At 34.6% G+C, this 21,938-nt stretch overlaps 1 protein-coding gene across 2 annotated transcripts in view; it reads left to right on the top strand.

The window, feature by feature from the left end:
- The window catches only part of myzap (myocardial zonula adherens protein), a 34,604-nt gene that overhangs the window by 6,695 nt on the left and 5,971 nt on the right, over positions 1-21,938 (top strand). Inside the window, exons 3-11 of one of the 2 annotated variants that reach the window (XM_059359111.1) lie at positions 7,297-7,380; positions 9,461-9,625; positions 11,094-11,186; positions 15,084-15,197; positions 15,289-15,453; positions 17,598-17,723; positions 19,019-19,147; positions 20,579-20,673; positions 21,551-21,656. In XM_059359111.1, coding sequence (XP_059215094.1) covers positions 7,297-7,380; positions 9,461-9,625; positions 11,094-11,186; positions 15,084-15,197; positions 15,289-15,453; positions 17,598-17,723; positions 19,019-19,147; positions 20,579-20,673; positions 21,551-21,656 — 1,077 coding nt within the window. The remainder of the gene's footprint in view (positions 1-7,296; positions 7,381-9,460; positions 9,626-11,093; positions 11,187-15,083; positions 15,198-15,288; positions 15,454-17,597; positions 17,724-19,018; positions 19,148-20,578; positions 20,674-21,550; positions 21,657-21,938) is intronic. The other variant, XM_059359119.1, reaches the window with a different exon arrangement.

The raw sequence follows: 21,938 nt of genomic DNA on the forward strand, positions 1-21,938 counted from the left end.
CTGAAGTAAAAGTACAAAAGTATCAGCATCAAAATGTACTTAAAGTATCAAAAGTAAAAGTACTCGTTATGCAGAATGGACCCACTCAGATTGTTTTATATATCCCAAGTATATTTTTGGATTATTATGATTATTGTAGATGCATTTCTGTATGCAGCATTTTAATTTTTTCTCAAGGTAGGATTAATTTTATTTTCTTAACATACTGTTATGAGATTTAATTTCAACAAATGTCTAATCACTTTAAATTTATCATTTAGTACAATATTGTACAAAGTACAATATTCACCTTTAAATGTAGGGAAGTAGAAGTATAAAGTTACATAAAATGGTAAAGTACAACTTTATAAAAAGTGTACTTAAGTACAGTAGGCTACTTGAGTTAATGTACTTACACTATAAAACATGTCTGTAGATTTGAAAAACTGCTAAACCATGACAGTAAAAGACTGTAAAATGATAAATGAGTTAATTCAGTTTCAGTAACAATGAAACACTGTAAATGTATATATCAGCCAAAACAGTATTTTTTTTACAGTTTAAAAAAACAACAACATTACTCCACTGTAAAATACACTGGCACCGTGTTTGTAGCAAAAATATACTGTAATATATATATACAAGCCATCATTTTTGCATTTATTTTTTGTAAAAATACTTTTTCTCACTGTTAAATGAACTAAACATCATATCTCTAACAGAAATATACTGTAATATTTAATGGTAAAATCTTTCATTTATCCGGCATTTATAAAGTATTTTACTGTCAATTATATGGCAGAACAGCGTTTCTTTTGATGGAAAAACTTTTTATTTTTTACATTAAAATATGGAATAAAATGGCAATCTTAAACGTGAAACCAACAGTGTTAGTATAAATTTACCGTAATATTAGAAAAAGTTGCACCGTATTTATTACGGGAAAATTCTGGCAACCACAGCTGCTGGTTTTTTACCGTAAAAACAACAGGTTGTGTTTTTTTAAAGTGTACTTACTTTCCACCACTGCAACTTGCCAAGTCAGCCACCAACATTTTTGCAAACTTTTCAAGTTTTTCTGACTTCAGGGTTCCCTCATGTGACTTTTCCTCCTCAGGAACTCACTTTTCTGTTTATTTTGGCTCCACATGAGTTCAGACTTCATCAGGACATCACTGTTTGTAGTTTATACATGTACAGGTGAGCTGGAATTCATAGATAACCCGAGTATTTGAGTCAAACAAAGCCCAGACTTTAAGAGACCAGCGTTTGTGTGAAAATAAAGTCAATTTAACCCTACTATACTTTTTTTACTTAAATTTACTCGATCGACATTTTGAACCCAAAAGAAACACAAAAAAACATTAAATCGGATATCTAAAATGTTTGTTTTTATAACTTTCAAAACATAATCACACTCAATTGAGACTTTTTAATGTTGCAAGTGTGAACGCAGGCTGCAAATATAACATATAAGAGACACAATTCGGATAATATCTAGTTCTATATTTTTATACCAAATATGTTTGACATTATCTTCGGTTTTACTTATTAAACAAAAACTGGCATGAAGTTTGAAGTCAGAACTTTAGAGGGAAGTTGACGTCAGGGCACGACACGGCTTTGTTTTTAAGTTGTGACAACATGAAGAAGTGATGCTTCGCTGCTTTTGTGGACTCAAGTCTTGTGTATCGGTGTATTAATCCACGTTTCAATAGGTCATATAGTTTTTTATTAATCCTTTTTGGAGAAATTCTGAGATTATAATGGGTGTGTATTGCACGGAATGTTCGTGTCACAGTGTGTGACATCATCGCCAAAGTGTAGAGGGAGAGAAAAAACTGTCAAAAAATAAATTTGTAAAACTGCGCTCCAGGCCTCAAATTCCACTCTACAGAAATAATTTATACATAGAAACGTAGGAAAATTAGTCTTATCACTCACAATCCTCTGGTAAAGCTGTCAGAGTTATAGTTTGGGCGTAGGACGCACAGATGATCCACCAACACGCACCAACAGCCTCATTGGGTCCCATATTAAAAACGCAGAAAGATTTCTGAAAAAGGGAGATGTAACAGTTTTTTTTAGATCGCTCTAACAAAGCTATTTCTTCATTTTACATATGTAGACATTCAGGAAGAACTCAGGACGCTCAAAGTGAAGTCGGATCAATGATAGGTATTATGGTTTTGCCAAAAATGCTTTTTGTTCGAGGCCAGAAATTCCAGTCTGTCCACCTCTGGTAATGTCACTGTGCCAGAAGATTCCACAGCGGTTAATTCATGTTTCACACACACACACACACACACACACACACACACACACACACACACACACACACACACACACACACACACACACACACTTTGAGGTTAAAGGTCATGGGTTGCTGTATAAATAAATACTTGTAAAGGAATGCTTGTTGTAGGTGTGCTCCTTGTATATTATATGGTATTATAACATTACTAGTATTAATTGTTAGAAATTTCTGAAGAATCTCATCATAGTGTACAGTAGCCCCCGTGGCCCTTTCAGGATTTCCCCAGAGGAAATTTTCTAGTATTAAAAATATTATACACACTTGTTGATAAGGAGACGTTACTGGGCTGTCAATCAAGAATACTGTTAACTGTTTATAAAAGATCCAAAAGTTCCCGAAAACACAAAGGTATGACAGCCTGAAAAATGATTTTCTGTCACATGTAAATACACATTAGTGCTAATACAGCTGTTATGTAAATGAGTGAAACTTTGGATCCACTTCAAGGGAAACTGGAGAAGATATCAGGGTTCAAGGGGTTAATAACTCACCTCCCTGTGTCCTCTTCATGAACTCATTATGTATTCAGCGCTGAGCTCAGGACTCAGATACCACCAGCACAGTGTTCACTAGTCTCACAGTGTTGACAAGACTTAATTGAACAGTTCAGTTATTTTTTTCTGAGTTATTTCAGCCAGTTTTTTTTAGCCAACGAGCTGAAACAAATGTCCACTAAAGCTGCTCCGTCTTTGATCTTTGCAAAAAGGTCAAATGTGGGTCAACTGCATCTTTTAGAGCAGGGGTCTCAAACTCAAATTACATTGGGGCCGTATCAAAATGACCAAAAAAAGACACAAAATTACACACAAAAAAAGACACAAAATGACAGAAAAAAACGGAATTACTTAAAAAAGACACAAAATGACCAAAAAAGAAACAAAAATTACAAAAAAAACACAAAATGACCAAAAAAGACACACAATGACCAAAAAAACCCACAAAATGACCAAAAAACGACATGAAAGACAGAAAAAAACTAAATTTCTTAAAAAAGACACAAAATTACCAAAAAAAGATACAAAAGTTACTAAAAAAAGACACAAAATGACCAAAAAGAGACACAAAATGACCCAAAAAATACACAAAATTACTAAAAAGAGACACAAAATTACCAAAAAAGTTACAAAATTCAAAAGACACAGAATTACTAAAAAAAAGACACAAAATGACCGAAAAAGAAACAAAAATGACTAAAAAAAAAACACAAAATGACCAAAAAACGACACGAAATGACAGAAAAAAAACTAAATTTCTTAAAAAAGACACAAAATTACCAAAAAAAGATACAAAAATTACAAAAAAAAGACACAAAATTACAAAAAAAAGGCACAAAATTACAAAAAAACCCCCACCAAATTACAAAAAAAAGACACAAAATTACAAAAAAGGGACACAAAATTATTATTTTTTAAAAAGACACAAAATTACCCCAAAAAAGACACAAATTTACATTACATAACATTTCCACTTCTTCCGGTAACAACAACACAGCAGATAATAAACGGTCCGGTAGCAGCTGCCTTTCTTTTTGTTTTGTTCTTTGCACATTAAACTTTCATATCAAGGTGGGGGCCACAAAACATCGTCACGAGGGCCGCAATTGGCCCGCGGGCCGCGAGTTTGAGACCCAGTGGGAAAACGAGGACACTTGAAGTTAATCGAGGAAGGAAATGACAGAAACTTCCTCTGTCAGAGATATCAGACTGACAGATTGAGTTTCAGGAGGAACGCTGCTTAAAGTGGTTCTTCACCATAAAATTAGAAAGGGTGTTTCCTGCAACCTGACACATCACACACACAATCCAAGCAGACTATGGCCTAGATGAGATGTAATACACCTGCAGCATCACACACACACACATACACACACACACACACAGTGTTGGAAAAAGTATTCAGATCTCTTACTGCAGTAAAAGTACTAATACCACACTGTGAAATTCCTCCACTACAAGTAAAGTCCTGCAGTTCAGTGGAAAAATACATTAAATTAAATAAATAAAGAGGTAGTTTTCCTTTACTTGAGTATTTTGAGTTTATTCTACTTTATATTACTTTATGAATGTATTTGACAACAATAATCTTTATTATAACATATTTAACTAACAGTGGTGGAAAAAGTATTCAGATCTCTTACTGCAGTAAAAGTACTAATACCACACTGTGAAATTACTCCACTACAGTAAAAGTCCTGCATTCAAAACTTACTGAAGTAAAAGTACAAAAGTATCAGCATCAAAATGTACTTAAAGTATCAAAAGCAAAAGTACTCGTTATGCAGAATGGACCCACTTAGATTGTTTTATATATTCTAATTATTATCATATATTATTACATTATTTGTATTGATGCATTTATGTAAGCAGCATTTTACTGTTGTCCATTTAGCGCTCATTTAAATGACTTAACATGCTAATCACTTTAAATGTATTATATCAAGTTTTTTATGTTAAATCTCGACCTGTCAGCTAAATGTAGTGGAGTAAAAAGTACAATATTTGCTTAAAATTGTAGCAGGTTATAAGTAAAAACTTACATAAAATGGAATTACTCAAGTAAAGTACAACTACCTCAAATAGTTACCTTCCACCACTGCACACACACACACACACACACACACTGGACTTAGACACAGTGGCTGAAAGCGTCTTCAGCTTGAATAAGTCAAACATGAGATCGTCTTTGTGTTGCAACTTCAAATATAACTTTCCTGTTTGTGTTGGAGAAAAAGAGCTAATCCAGTCAGCTGAGTCCTCCACAATAGAGTCATGTGATAAAGCAGTCAGGCAACAATTTACACAATTACACACTGACAATGCTCTGACATGTAAGTATTTCAAAGGCGTCTTTAGGTCGTTTTACATGGTTTCTCTGAGGAGGTCAGCAGAACAAAAGACTCTCTGTTTGTGACGTGTTTCAGGTAAACATCTTCCACCACTATGGTCAAATATTGGCATCGTAAAAAATTCAAAGCTGAGGTGACGACACACTCTCGGTCAGAGAAGGAGGCTGCAGAGTTGTTAAAACATAAAGATGTTGCTGTTCTTCCTCCCAGCTGCTGGAATTCACATCCGCCTGTTAGCTTCTCAACTCCTCAACAACATGAAGAGGAGAAATATTCACTGACAACACTGGACCCTTTGTTCTAGTTTCTCCTCATTATTATCTATCTATCTAGAGGTGATAATGAATTGTATTAAATGGAAACATTAAACAAATCATTGTCTAATCACTGATAGAGTGATTGTTAGGTAACCTTTAATAACACTTTAACACTTTTAATGAATGATTAACCTTTTGTTGTAGTGACAAAATGACCAAAAAAAAGACACAAAAATTACAAAAAAAGACACAATTACTTAAAAAAAGACACAAAATGACCAAAAAAAGACACAAAATGTCTATCTATCTATCTATCTATCTATCTATCTATCTATCTATCTATCTATCTATCTATCTATCTATCTATCTATCTATCTATCTATCTATCTATTTATCTATCTATCTATCTATCTATCTATCTATCTATGTCCATATATGGGCGTGGTTCATACCGGAAGTCATGCAAAATCAGGGAAAATGTTGTATTTTCTAACCAAATATTAAATTGCAATGCACTTATTTGTTGTGCCTTCAAATCATAATATATTTGATTTAGGCATTTAATAAGTTATGAAACACATTTCCACATCCTCATCTATCCATCATGTAAATAATAATGGATAAACAACTTGTTTTTTCAAAAACAGGTCCACCACATGATCTCCAAACAACCAAGTCAACATTGACTCAGTGACATAATGAATAATGAAAACAGTAAACAAAGCTCAGCTCAAAAGCACTTTTTGAATGCACACAGAAAAAGCAATTTTACATTAGTAATTACAACTAAAAATAAAATAAAATGTTTAAAGACTCCAGGCATTAGATGCAAAGTTAAATATTCACAGACAGTACAATCAGCAGTTAATTATATGCAACATAATCACATTAAAACAGAAATTAAATTAAAAAACAAACATGAAAAAAGGATAATCAAATAGCAAACATGCAAATGTGGCTTAATTGCATTCCAAGTCTTTTTTTTAAATACTTTATTTCTGAATTTTAAAAAAAATCAACATGTAAAAACAAACACACAAACAGTAAAAAAAAATCCTGCCAGTTTATGGATAAAGTGCATGTACAAGTCTAGTATAAACAGCAACTATAATATATAATAAGTGAGGTAATAAGCCAGAAAACGGGGCAACATTTTACAATAACCATCATTTATAAATGGTAAACAGATTTATTGTTCATTGATGTTTAAATCATTTATAAACTGTTTATATGCCATTTATAATGGTAAATACATCATTTATTAATGTTTATCTCACTAAATCATTTATGAATGGCAAAAAGATGGTATATTAATGTAAGTTTATAGTTACTTTACCATTTACAAACAATTAAATATAATTCATTGTTTATTAATAGTGTTAGTTGCACTGATTATAAAAATTTTAACACCATAGTAAGTATGTTCATTTTTTAAATGAATCATATGCCTTTAAGAAATTGGTTGAAAACATTTAAAGATTAAATATGTATAGCACTTTGTAAAATGGTTAATAATTGGTTTATAAACCATCTATAAGCATTATTTAGTTGGTTATTGTAAAGTGTTACCGAAAACAGACATGTGAAGTCTAGGAAGACTCTACAAACAAGTTAACTAACTTACAGTTGTTGTGAATGAAGCAAAACTTGTTTTCGAAACAGATCATTCCAAGTCTTATTGAGCAGAACTTTTTTTTTCATGTAGCCATAAAAAATGACAGACTATAATGAATTATTGCAACAGAAACTAAATTAGAAGGTGTCAGTGCTGTGGCATGTTTGCACAAAATAATGACACTTATTTTGAACATTTTTACCTTTCCAGGATCCTCACCTGGAATGTAGTGACATATGCACGACAGCAATCTTAAATATTTGTTTTTTTTCTTCTGTAGGCTGATAAAGAGAGTGCGCCATGGAAGAAGAGGAATGGGCTGATCCAGAGAGAGAGGCCAGCTGGCAGCGAGTCACCTCAGCAGGTAGAAACACACATCCAACACATGAATAATAGGCACGACACTGTAAAAACATGCATACACCTTCAGCCTGTCATTAATAATGTATTCATGGATATTCAGCCTGAACAGATGCTTGGAGATGACAAATTTCAAAGTCTGCATTGCAGAAAAGGTCTAAAAACCAGATAAAAACACTAAATCTGAGGGAAATTATCTTGCTGCATGGACAGATAATTAAACTTGACAAGATTTATTTCTAGAAATAAGCATGTTGAACGCTTAAAATAAGAAATAAACTCTTAAAACAAGATAAATTATCTAACACTTCTAAATCTAAGTTTTTGGTAAGAAACAAAGGTAACACTTTACAATAACCATCATTTATAAATGGTAAACAGATAGTTTATTAATGTTTAATCCTTATAAACCGTATATAGGCCATTTAGAATGCTAAATACAAATAGATGGTATATTAATGTACGTTTATAGTTATTTACCATTAACAAAAATTAAATGAATAGTTTTAGTTGCACTCATTATAACATTTTTAACACCATATGAAGTATGTTAATGATTTTGAACTGATTTAAGAAATTGGTTGAAAACATTTACTGATTAAATATGTATAGCACTTTGTAAATGGTTAATAAGCTAAGCTAACTACATAGCTAACTTCTTGGCTAAGAAGTTAGCCTAGCAAGCTACTTAGCCAAGAAGTTAGCTAAGTAGCTTGCTAAGCTAACTACTTAACCAAGAAGTTAGCTAAGTAGCTTGCTAAGCTAATTTCTTAGCTAACTTCTTGGCTAAGAAGTTTGCTTTGCAAGCTACTTAGCCAAGAAGTTACGTTAGTAGTTAGCTTAGCAAGCTACTTAGCTAAGTAGTTAGGTTAGTAGTTAGCTTAGCAAGCTACTTAGCTAAGTAGTTAGCTATGTAATAATACAAAAACGTTTTTCTTCATAAAGTATGAGAGGCAAAATGGAAATAATGATCTGTTGTTTTAAAAAACAAAATATTTAAAGAATATTTGGAATAGTCAATCATAAAGTAAGTTGATTTTAAAAGATAGAGCACAGAAACACACAGCAGCATTAAATAACATTTGACCCATGTTGTGCATTAGAAGGGCTGTCAATATGTTGTACATCAAAGGGTTCATTTAAGAAATCTTGTCAAGGTAAATTATCTGTCCATGCAGCAAGATCATTTCCCTCAGATTTAGTGTTTTATCTTGTTTTTATCACACCTTTTTTTGCAGTTTATGTGTCCAGCTTTATGCAAAACATTTGCCTCTTGCATTACAGTACTAAAATATTCATAGAAATTGAATCTCTAAGCGTCATCACTGTAATTCATCTGTTCCCATGACTATAACTGTCATTTGTTATTGAGGCATTGCATTGTCTAAAACGATGCACTTCTTATCTGCCGGTTTGCATCTGTTTTCACCGGTCGCCTGGCTGCTAGAGGTACAATAGAAGACACGGCAGCAGATCATGTACTGGGTTGCAGAAACATGACACCTTCAATACACCCTGCACTTTTTTTTTTTTTAGCTGTTTGTTCCCAGCCTCCTGTTTCCAGTGCTCAGCAGCAGCAGTGCTGGAAATACCTGAGCAAGTGCACATATGCAGGCATGTGCATCCTCGCACAAAAAACACACAAATACGTGATTGAAATTGTGCATGTGTGCACTTATGGAGCATGCAAACGAACGCACAAACACGATGAGGGTGATGTCTTTATATTAGCAAACTAAAAACCCTCCATGATAATTCATGAATCCACGAATACCAGATCCTGAAGGATGATGCAACACAGTTATCCCCAAGTTTTACTTTCAAATTACCTCCACTTTCCTTTTTTCTCTGTTTTAACTATCCATATCTGTTGAATATATTTATATTGTAACTTTTATTATTGTTATTATTATGTTGTAGTGTGTTCTGTAAAAAAAAATCAAAAAGTATTATTTTTGTATATGATTTCTATCACTTGTTCTCAATAAAAAGATAGTTGAAACAAAACAAAAAAAACACACGTCAGCCTCGGTACAGTGGAGGTGGCTGCAGAAACCTGACCGCTGCGATCCTGTCTCCCTCAGCACCACGGAGACATGACCAATGGGGCGCCAGAGCCCTCGCTGCAGCATCATGGGCCCAAGGTGTACGGCATCGTGCAGAGGACGGGCTCAGACCGGCAGCAGGAGGTGATGGCGCGGGAGTGGTCCGTCAATCACCTGCAGGATGAGATGAAGTACATCAGAGAGGTGAGTGGAGACAGAAAGCAGCCGGGCCTTTAGGGAAACACATCATCTGTGCAGGATTGTGTAGATCAGGGATGGGCAACTGGAGGCCCGGGGGCCACATACGGCCCTCACGCTCACTTAAAATGGCCCTCAGTGATTACATGCATGAAAAAAAAGAAAAGAAATCACAGTAAGTGGTTATTTTTTATTCGCTTCCAACCATTTGTATTCCTATTTATACTGTTATACATGCATTTGAGCATGAAATATGTTAAGTTACTTCACTGTAACATATTTAAAATTGCAGTTTCATCATATCTGGTTAAGTGCACGCTCCTATATGTGGCCATGAAAAATTGTGGCCCCATGCAGCATTTAAGTTGCCCATCCCTGTACTATAGCATAACGATGTTTGTCAAAAATGTTTAAATTTTAACATGCCTAAAAATGCTTAATATGCCTGTGTCTATAGTCTGTTGATACATATTACAGCATAGTGTGGCCAGGAATTACAGAAAAATACCATGTCTAAAATTTGAAAAAAGAAAAAGAAAAAAAAAGTCATACTATAGCAGGGATGGGCAACTGGAGGCCCGGGGGCCACATACAGCCCGCACCCTCACTTGAAGTGGCCCTCAGTACAACTACATGCATTTGTGCATGAAATCTTAAAAGTGCAGTGTAAAAATGCATAAAATGACTTTAATTAATGTTGGTCTGCTGTTCTTGCGCTGAAAAAAAAAAGAAACCACAGTAAGTGGTTATTTTTTATTTGCTTCAAACCTTTTGTATTCCTATTTATACTGTTATACACTGCAAATTATTTGGTTCTTGAGATAAAACAAACTTTAGATTTATCTTCTTATCATCTTATCTTATCTTTTTATGTCTTTTTTGTGATTTTAAGTCTTTTGATTCTTTTTTGGTCATTGTATTTAATACAATTTTAATTTTTTTAATTACTTTTGTGCTTTTTTTTGGTCTTTTTTTGGTCTTTTCGTGTCTTTTTTTGTGTGTCTTTTTTTGTCTTTTTGTGTCTCTTTACATCTTCTTTTGGTCACAAAATGACCAAAAAAGACAAAAAATTTACAAAGGGATAAAATTAAAGCTGCAAGCAGCGATGAACTGGCCCTAGCAGAGTGACCTGACAATTATTTGTTTCTGACCAAGATTTTAAAAAAAAACTTTAGATTTAGAAGTGTTAGATCATTTATCTTGTTTTAAGAGATAATTTCTTATTTTAAATGTTCAACATGCTTATTTCTAGATTTAATAATCTTAATTTAAGAAATCTTGTCAAACACCTTTTTTGCAGTGGACATGCATTTGAGCATGAAATATGTTAAGTTACTGCACTGTAAACATATTTAAAATTGCAGTTTCATCATATCTAGTGAAGTGCATGCTCCTATATGTGGCCCTGTGGTAGTGTCCAGCATTTAAGTTGCCCATCCCTGATATAGATGATATGTGTCTGTTGTGTGAGCAGGTGAGAGATTCTCTGGAGAAGGTGAGAGAGCGGATGTACGGACAGTTCGGAGGAATGCAGCAATCAATGCAGAAACTCTCCCATGAAATCAAGGTAATGAATTATGTAACAGCGTGTGTCTGCTCCATCAAACTCAAACAGTCTGTGAATAAATCTGAAAATAAAGCAGCCCGTCATGTGTGTCTGCAGCAAGGTTATAATAGTTTTGGATTTTTTCATTAGTTTTAGTTTTCATTTCGTTGTGATTTTTTGTTTTCAAATTCAGTTAGTTTTAATGAGTTTTTAGAGTGAGTTTGCTAGTTTTAATTTGTTTTTATTTTTTGGAAAATGCTTAGATTTAGATTAGTTTTAGTGTTTTCGTTGTTTTGTAATGGGGTATTTGTTGGGTGCCAGATTCAAAAAAGTCACAATAAATGTTTCCTTTATTTCCTTTGTCTGATCCATCTCAGCCCCAATAAGTTTAATAAGTCATAAAACCAGATAGATGAAATAGATTTCATATCAACCGAAAAGGTTTACGTATGAAAAAAGTTGACAAAGACGAAAACGAAGGACATTTTCACTATAATTTTAGTTAGTTTTAGTAAGTTTTGTAACCACAAAATACAGTTTCAGTTAGCCATCGTTTTTTTTAAACTCACAAAAATGTTTTTTCAATTCTAGTTTTCGTTATTTCGTTATTCTTCATTAACTATAATAACCTTTGTTATGGACTTTTTAAGTCTCTACATAGCGGTGAACGAAACCATCGAACCATCTACTAATTAGCAATAATTCTGAGGTTATTGAGGGAAAAAACTCTTAGTTAATGTCTTACTGGTTGTATAATAAGGCCATGCAGAATAAGGCATTCATGTCAATAAGTTGACAAAGACAAAAACTAAGGACATTTTCACATGCTCATCATTTGATTGTGAGAAATGTGGGAAAATAAATCTGCAAAGACATTTTGCTCTCCCGGTGGCAGACATCCAGGAAAAATCAGCTAGCATCCTGGACACACACACACACACACACACACACACACACACACACACACGCCCAGGATGTTGCCGTGCACGTCGGCTGTAACCACATTCCTGACCAGTCCTCCGAACTGCTTAAACTGGATTTTAATAAACTTCTTGACTCCCTCGAGGCCCACGGCAAGCGAGTTTTTATCAGCGGACCCAAACCTCCTCACAGCCGAGGTGTCGCTCGTTACCTGGCTCAAATCAACACGTGCAGCTCGCAACGTAGCTTTTATTGACAATTTTAATCTCTTCTGGAAACGCCCATCTCTTTACCGCCCTGATGGTATCCATCCAAACGGCCGAGGTTCACGGACTCTCACTGACAATATCTTTTACTCCGTCTGGATCTCTCCCTCGCACTCACTATCGTACACAGAGGTGGGTAGTAACGCGCTACATTTACTCCGTTACAAATACTTGAGTAACTTTTGGGATAAATTGTAATTTTAGGAGTAGTTTTTTTGGACCATACTTTTACTTTTACTTGAGTATATATTTGAAGTATTTGAAGAAGGAACGGTACTTTTTTACGCCGTTCTATTTGGCTACGTGATGGTAGTTACTTTTTTTTTTTTTATCTTTTTTTTTATTACATGCAAGATCTATTTCTACGTCTTCAGCTTTCAACCAATAAAAAACATTAGAAAATGATCTTGCCAATCAAATGCAGCTACTTGGGTCAGATGACAAGTGTTGTCATGTTGGCCGTAGCCATAGCAACAGTGAACGCGCACTTTTTAACGGCCCGTCACCTGCCTTGACTCACATATGAACTAAAGTGACATCCCATTCTTAATCCATAGGGTTTAATATGATGTCGGTCCACCCTTTGCGACTTATGGCAATATATTGTATCTTTAGTTTGAAGATTGCTGTTTTATATGTTGTTTGCTACTATTTTATACCGTTTGTGTTGCTTTCAAAAATAAATCCGGAGAAAACGCAGTACTTGTACTCTTGAGTACTTAAGTAGTCTTTTCACTGCATACTTACTTACTAGTATTTATTTTTATGAGTACTTTTACTTTTACTTGAGTAATTATAATATTAAGTAACAGTACTTTTACTTGAGTACATTTTTTGGCTACTCTTCCCACCTCTGATCGTACACCTCATGCCCAAACATAGACTGTATATAAATAATGGACGTAGTCACCGTGACGTCACCCATTGGTTTGTGGCCCGTTGTAAGCATCGAGTTCAGCGTTACACTCGTCGCCATCTTGTTTCCGATACAGGAAGCAGACCATATCTGTTCTGTGGAGGAGGAGAGGGATCTGATCACTGACTACAGCCTCTCTACACCTCAACCTGACTGAGAGAAGCTGCTGCTAATTCATGTTAGCATTAACTGGAGCATTAACTGGGATGTTAGTTTTGGCTAGCAAAAAAACAAAAACAAAATGTTTGTTACTGACCTCAGAAAACTGAGCAGCGACTCCTTGGAGTGTCTGTTAGTCCAACCAAACGCTGAACAAGACATTTAATGAACAAAACGTTCAAATAAACTGTCATTAAGTGAAAATACAGTGAAAGGGTCAAAGTTATGAGACCAAATCGGTAAACGTCCTCTTTTCTATCTATATAATGTTATATATAACTTTATTAACATGTTGCCGTGGATACGCATTGTTCTGCTTCTCTCCTGATGACGGCTTGCCTTGTTAGTGACCTGTCAATCAAAGGTAGCCCCGCCCCAAATCATACGATTCTTTACCTTCTATTTTCTTCTAAATGGGGCCATTATTAGAACTATTGACATCCAATTGTCTTGAAGAAGATTTTTTACTAGTGATTGAGACCATAGTGTTGTCCTGAAAACATTTTCTGAGGTAATAAATCAAGTGAGAAGTTTTCAAATTTTGCACTGAAATGAATGGGCAGATTTTTTTTGCAGCCAAACTTAGCACCCCCTGCTGGAAATTTCGGTAGATTGCAGGCTTAATGCACTTCCTGGTTGGCCTCCATGCTCAGACATGGAGATAGCCGCCTGTGCCCAAATCATCCTCACCTGGTCAGCGCAGGTCACCACAGGCAAGCCTCCCCCTCCCCAACCTCCCCACACGGGGGAGCTAGCCCGTACAGAGCTAGCTCCCCCGTGTGGCGAGGCGGGCTTACTGCTGCTCTGCCCAAACTTTCTGTTATTTCTCCCCTACCCATTCCAGTCAGAATCACAAACAGGCGCTAATGCCCTCGCAATAAGGCTCTGAGCTGCTTTTTTCCTCATCTGGATCTTCGGTGCCTTGCCATGTCTCTACACTGTCAATCAATATGTGCTGTGTGTGAGTCTGAGTGTGTGTTTGTGTGCGTGCATGACTAAATGCGTGTGTGTGCATGTTTGTGTACGTATACTTTCAGATGTGTATGGGGGGGAGGGAGGGGTGGGTTTTGTCATTTTTATTGTCTGTTTTTATTCTTATTTTTTGTAAAGCACTTTGTGTTGCATTTTTATGTATGAAAAGCGCTTTATAAATCGAGTTTGATTTGATTTAATTTGATAGTTTTTTTGTTTTCAAATTCAGTTAGTTTTAATTCGTTTTTAGAGTGAGTTTGCTAGTTTTAATTAGCTTTTATTTTTTGGAAAATGCTTAGTTTTTATTAGTTTTAGGGTTTTTTTTTTGTAATGGGGTTTTTGTTGGGTGCCAGATTTAAAAAAGTCACAATAAATGTTTCCTTTATTTCCTTTGTCTGATCCATCTCAGCCCCAATAAGTTTATTAAGTCATAAAACCAGATAGATGAAATAGATTTCATATCAACCAAAAAGGTTTACGTATGAAAAAAGATGACAAAGACGAAAACGAAGGACATTTTCACAAAAATTTACTTAGTTTTAGTTAGTTTTGTAACCACAAAATACAGTTTCAGTTAGTTATCGTGTTTTTGTTTTTATTTCAGTTAACGAAAATGTTTTTTTCAATTCTCGTTTTCGTTATTCCGTTAGTGTTCATTAACTATAATAACCTTGGTGTCTGCAGGCTGCCAACTCCCACCGGAGGAGTCTGGAGTCCGAGGTGAGGATCCGGACAGCAGCCATGGAGAGCTTCGACCAGATGAACAGCTCCCTCATATCCTCCAACATCAGCCTGCAGGTAACAAATCAAAGTCTCTGAGTCTGTGAAATGAAGCTCCATGACGGCTGCTCGCCATCACAGAACGGGCCGACTTGATATGTAAAAGAAGCTTCCTTTGCAGAAATCCCTCCTGGAGAACTGTCAGAAGAGAGTGGACACGAGAGACGAGGTCAAGACTTTGCGGAGCACCTGTGAGAAAACACAAGAACAGCTGAGAGACAAAGAGAAGGAGCTGGCTGCTGCTCAGGTTGAGAACCAGACTCTGAGGCTGCAGGTAATCACACAAATCATACAAACACTCATGCACACACACGTTCAGAACATTACACTGCAAACTATTTGTTTCTTATCAAGATAAAAAAAACAAACTTTAGATTTAGACTTTGAGGCTGCAGGTAATCACACAAATCCAACCTGGTCTCACAGGAATCCGTGAAATAGCCACGGAATCACTCAAATTTCCGTGAAACTGACACGGCTTTCGCTACAATGCAAGTTAATGACAGTCATATCCCGTGGCTATTCCAACATACAAAGTGATTATGTACATTCACTGAGTGAAGATTTAGAAAATAAAACATATATTTCTCACTAGAAATGTGATCAAAATCCATTTTTATGCAGAAACTAAGTCAAAATATTGATTTTTTTCACTAAAAATGAGAGAACTGTCCACCATGTTTTTTGTTCTGACCGCCGGAACCTTGAAAGTCACGTGACTTGGAACAAACCAATAGGAACAAATATCCATGGAATAGCCACGGGATATGACTGTCATAAACTTGCATTGTAGCGAAATCCGTGTCAGTTCACGGAAATTTGAGTGATTCCGTGGCTATTCCACGGATTTTGAGTTAAGCGAATCCGTGTTGCTATTTCACGGATTCCTGTGAGACCAGGTTGCACAAATCATACAAACACTCATGCACACACACATTCAGAACATTACAGTAGAAATAGCTGCTCTGGCACATTCATGGAGACACACTGTAAAAAAAAAAACAACTGTTGTTTTTACGGTAAAAAAAACAGCAGCTGTGGTTGCCAGAATTTTACCGTAATATATAGGGTGCAACTTTTTGTAATATTACTGTAAAATTATATTAGCACTGTTGATTTCATGTTTAAGATTGCCATTTTACTCATATACACACGGTGGATATTTGGGACTTTACATGTACTATATATCAGACAGATGAACTGAATGGATTGTTTTGCATGTGACGCCTCAAATGATAAAAGATTGTTTAGAAGTTGTGGAGAATACGATGATTTCAATGACAACAGCCATGTGCAAGTGGTTATTGTGCACATTAGTAAACTATTACTCTGTTGTAAACATGTGACAAAACACTGTTGTGAACAACAAACTAAAGTCACGGAAAAAATATTAGTCCATTGTTTTCTTCAATTTCTTGTTCATTTTAATGTCTGGTACAACTAAAGGTTCATTTGTTTGGACAAATATAATGATAACAACAAAAATAGCTGATAAGAGTTTAATTTAAGAGCTGATAATATCCAGACATTTAACATGGTTTTATTGATAATGATTTTGGTTTTTATAAAGAATGTTTCTATGACTGTAGATGTAAAAAATGACTAAAAACGACACAAAACGACCAAATATAGTTGAAAAATGACTAAAAAGGATGCAAAATGACAAAAAAAATTGATGTAAAAATGATCAAAAAAGCATGTTAAATGTCTAGATATCAGCTTATAAATTAAACTCTTATCAGCTACTTTTGTTTTTATCATGATATTTGTCCAAACATGGTCTCATATTTTTTTTCCACCACTGAATGTGTTCAGAGAAAAAAGTTCAATTTTTAAAAATGAGAGAAAAAAAAGGAAAAATAGGGGAAAGGGACAATATTTGTGGTCACTTCCCATTAGACAACACTGCAAAAAAGGAAATTAAATAGGAAATAGGAAATTAAATAGGAAATTAACTCTCAAAACAAGATAAATTAAAGCTGCAGAGTGCACTGCAAATTATTTGTTTCTTACCAAGATAAAAACATAACAGCCATAAACAATTATAATAGATAATTTATCTTGTTTTAAGAATTAATTTCTTATTTTAAGTGTTCAACATGCTTATTCCTAGATTGAACAATCTTAATTTAAGAAATCTTGTCAAGGTAAATTATCTGTCCATGCAGCAAGATCATTTCCCTCAGATTTACTGTTTTTATCTGGTTTTTAGACACACCTTTTTTGCAGTGAACAACTAAGAACAACTCCAAAAGAATGAAGACGTTTGAGAAACATCAGTGTGTTTTGATCTGACAGATTTATGACAGATCATCTCCCTGCAGCACACCAACCCGTCAGCTGCATCTGCATCTTCTAGTCTTGTGTCAATACGGAATCATCAGCCTAAAATTAAATACTCTGCTGTGAATTTCCCAGGTGGAGTCAGCGCGGGAGGCCAACAGTCAGGCGCTGCAGGAGCTCTCAGCGAAGCTGCAGAGAGAATACGAGGAGAAGCTGCAGGAGGAGCAGCTGAAACACAGGGAGGAGATAGAAACGCTACAGGTCTGCATTCTTTACTCCTTATTCATCAAGTCATCACACAGTTTCACTGCCAATAGAAACCAACACGTACATGTGACACGAGGACATCGACACATGATGAATACTGAAGATATCTCAAATGTTTTAACCCTTTGATGCAACATATAAACACCTTCTAATGCACAACACATTCATTCCCCATGTTATTTAATGCTGGCTGTGTGTTTGAATATCTTTTTTTTATTACATTATATCCATTTTTCCTTTCATACTTTATGAAGAAAAATTGTTTTTGTATTATTACATCAAGTTTACACACATGGGTCAAAAATGACCTTGTGCGTTAGAAGCGTAGTGATACAAAAAGTGATTCACTAAATTAACAATGTGAGTATATGTGTAACTATGTTTGTCTTATTTTGAAGGTTTAACTTTAAAAGAGTTGTTAGAACCACCAGGTTACATTGGAAAATCACATATTTTAACATTTGAGACTTATTAGAGCCACCAAATAATAATTAAAATAATAATTTCCATTGGAAAAACACCAATTTAACAAAATAGGATAGTTAATATTTGTGTCTTCTTTGTCAGGTTTTAAATTGGTGACAACATATAAACACCTTCTAATGCACAACATGGGTCAAAAATGACCTTGTGCATTAGAAGCGTAGTGATAAAAAAAAGTTTTTTTGTTCAAAAAGTAAGAAATTAAAATAAAAAATTAGGATATGTGATGATCAAAAACAAGTTAATTGAGGAAAACCTGCAACACTGAATGATGTAATTAATTTATTGCAAAGATATAGAATATAAAAACGTAGTCGGGTCACTCTAGACCAGGAGTCTCAAACTCAAATTACCTGGGGGCTGCTAGAGGCAGTATCAAAATGACCAAAAAAAGACACAAAATGACTGAAAAAACAGTAAATTACTTTAAAAAGACACAAAATGACCAAAAAATACACAGAATTACCAAAAAAAGACACAGAATTACCAAAAAAGACACAAAATTACCAAAAAAGACACAAAATTATTTAAAAAAGACACAAAATTACCAAAAAAAGTAATTAGATTCATATAAAAAGTAATTAAATTCATATAAAACTCACATTAAACTTTCATATCAATGTGGGAGCCACAAAATATCATCAAGAGGGCCGCAATTGGCCAGCGGACCGCAAGTTTGAGACCCATGCTTTAGACCCATGTTGTGCATCAAAGGGTTAAATGTGAATGTAGATGCTACATTCTTGAATATTTGATAAGTCGTTATGAAAGCAACTCAATAAATAAATGTGTTTGTGGTCCAACAGGCCCAGCTGGACGAGTACATCAGGAGACTGGAGGAAGCAGAGACCAACATCAGGATCGCTGAGGCCAAGATCTCTGAGAGGGACCAGAGGATCCTGGAGCTGGAGCGTCTCCTGGACTGTATGGGAACGGTACGACAACATTCAGCATCATAAATATAAATCTGCACTTCTGGCAGACTATAAATGTTTGAAGAGTTTGCACACCTGTGTGTTGACAGGTGCATCAGAGGAGACTGTGGGCTGATTATAGTATTTATACACTCACCAGCAACTTTATTAGCTATCAGGTGTACCTAATAAAGTGGCAGGTGTGGTCTTCTGCTGGTGTTGTATATTCAGAGACAACATGACAGCTTTTGTTACTTTTCAGCTTGAGATTTACCATAAAATATATGTTCAATTTAACGTGATTAGACATTTTTTTAAATTAAATCTTACAACAGTATATTAATTAAATGAAACCTGTCTTCGCAAAATTAAAATTGAAAAATTGGCTTAATGGCTTAATAAACTTATTGGGGCTGAGATGGATCAGACAAAGGAAATAAAGGAAACATTTATTGTGACTTTTTGGAATCTCACACCAAACAAATACCCCATTACAAAAAAAACTAAAACTAACACTAAAACTAATAAAAACTAAACTAAAACTAAGCATTTTCCAAAAAATAAAAACTAATTAAAACTAGCAAACTCACTCTAAAAACTCATTATAACTAACTGAATTTGAAAACAAAAAATCACAACGAAATTAAAATTAAACAAATGAAAAATTCAAAACTAATATAACTTGTTTTGAAGTCACTTAAATCACCTTTCTTCCTCATTCTGATGCTCAGTTTTAACTCCAGCAGCTCGTCTTCACCATTTCTATATAACTAAGTGCATTGAGTTGCTGCCCTGTGATTGGCTGATTAGATAGTTGCATAATGAGCAGTTGAACAGGTGTACCTAATAAAGTGGCCGATGAGTGTATATTGTGGTACAGAAACCTTTGTCATTTATTTATTTATTTATTTATTTGTTTGTTTGTATATTTCTATAGCACCTTTCAAAACCAGGGTTACAAGGTCCTTTACAAAATAAAATATCAGTTTAACAAGCATTAAAATAGAAACAAAAATTTAAAATATTTTGTATATTGTACGTATTTTTATTTTTATTTTTTGTTTGTTTGTTTTTGTTTTTTTGTTTGTTTGTTTTTTGTTTCGTAATTCTCTGCTTTTTTACATCATGGCCAGGGGACTACAGATGAAAACTAGCCTTCTGGCTAACTCTGGCTTTTTTAACCATGTATAATCATGTGTTTTATGAAATTGCACTGTCCCCTTTTAAATAAACTAATAATAAAATAAAATATAAATATGTGTCAAAACATTTGAATTATTACACAAGTGCAGAGTTGGGCTTAAGAGTTCTGAAATATAGAGTGGAGCTAGATCATGGAGAGATTTATAGGTGATAAAGAGGATTTTAAACTGAATTCTGTAACGTCTAATGTTGTCATTAGACCCAGATAATAACCCTTAAAATGAAAACCCTTTCTTTCTTCTTCAACAGGAAAAGGGTCAGCTCCAGAAGAAGCTGCAGGAATGTGAACAGCGTCTTCGCCTGTTGGAGCTGACGGACCAAACTGATTCAACTGTAGCCAAAAAGTATGAAAATCATGTCCACATAAACATAAACACCCAACAATCCCAACTCAAGCTCCACCTATGAGATTTCCTCTGAGCTTTTGCTTTATCCTGTGGTGGAATGTACAAAAAAATACATTTCCTCAAGTACTACACTGTTAAAAAAAAAAAAATGTTATTTTTACAGTAAAAATGGCAGCTGTGTTGCCAGAACTTTACCGTAATAAATACGGTGCAACTTTTTCTAATATTACAATAAAATTATATTAGCACTGTTGATTTTACATTTAAGATTGCCAATTTATTCCATATTTTACCGTAAAAAAATAAAAAGTTTTTCCATCAAAAGAAACGCTGTTCTGCCATATAATTGACAAGAAAATACTTTATAAATGGTGCATAAATTACATATTTTACAGTTAAATATTACAGTATATTTCTGTTAGAGATATGGTGTTTAGTACATTTAACAGTGAGAAAAAGTATTTTTGCAAAAAATAGATGCAAAAATTACAGTGATGGCTTGTATATATATTACAGTATATTTTTGTTACAACCACGGTGCCAGAGTATTTTACAGTGGAGTAATTTATTCAATAAAAAAAAATGTAAAGAAAAGAACAACACTTTTTGGGCTGATATTGTTACTGAAACTGAATTAACCCATTTATCATTTTACAGTCTTTTACTGTCATGATTTTGCAGTTTTTTTACCATAAAATCTACAGACTTTTTTTTTACTGTGTATACTTACAAATATGAGGTAAATATTGTATTTTTTACTCCGCTACATTTATCTGACAGCCCTTTTCTGGAAGAGATAAACCTCTTTTCAGCACCGTAGTGGATTTAGTAATGGATTTAGATGTGGTTTTAACTTGTTCCTGGTGGTGTTCAGGTCCAAACAGCTGCAGTCTGAAGCTGTAGATCTCCGTGAGAGGATCAAACACCTGAACGACATGGTGTTCTGCCAGCAGAGGAAAGTCAAAGGAATGATCGAGGAGGTGAGCAGGGTTTATCTATCTGTTATCTATCTGTTTATCTATCTGTGTGTTCCTGTTTTCATACTGGGTGTGGGTGAGATGAACGTCAGCTGAAGTATTTGATGTTTGTTTACTAACCAAAGTATGGATGAGTTAAATCAACACACAAGAAATATGAAACTTAATCTGGCTCAGAGTCAATAAAGGGCTGGGCCCTGTGGTTAGAAGTCATACTGATGATATAGAGATAGTTGGTTTAGAGATTAAATTATGTTATGAGAGTTTAAACTGGCCCCTCTCAGG

Source organism: Centropristis striata, chromosome 2 (assembly GCF_030273125.1).
Source record: "Centropristis striata isolate RG_2023a ecotype Rhode Island chromosome 2, C.striata_1.0, whole genome shotgun sequence".
NCBI lineage: Eukaryota > Metazoa > Chordata > Actinopteri > Perciformes > Serranidae > Centropristis > Centropristis striata.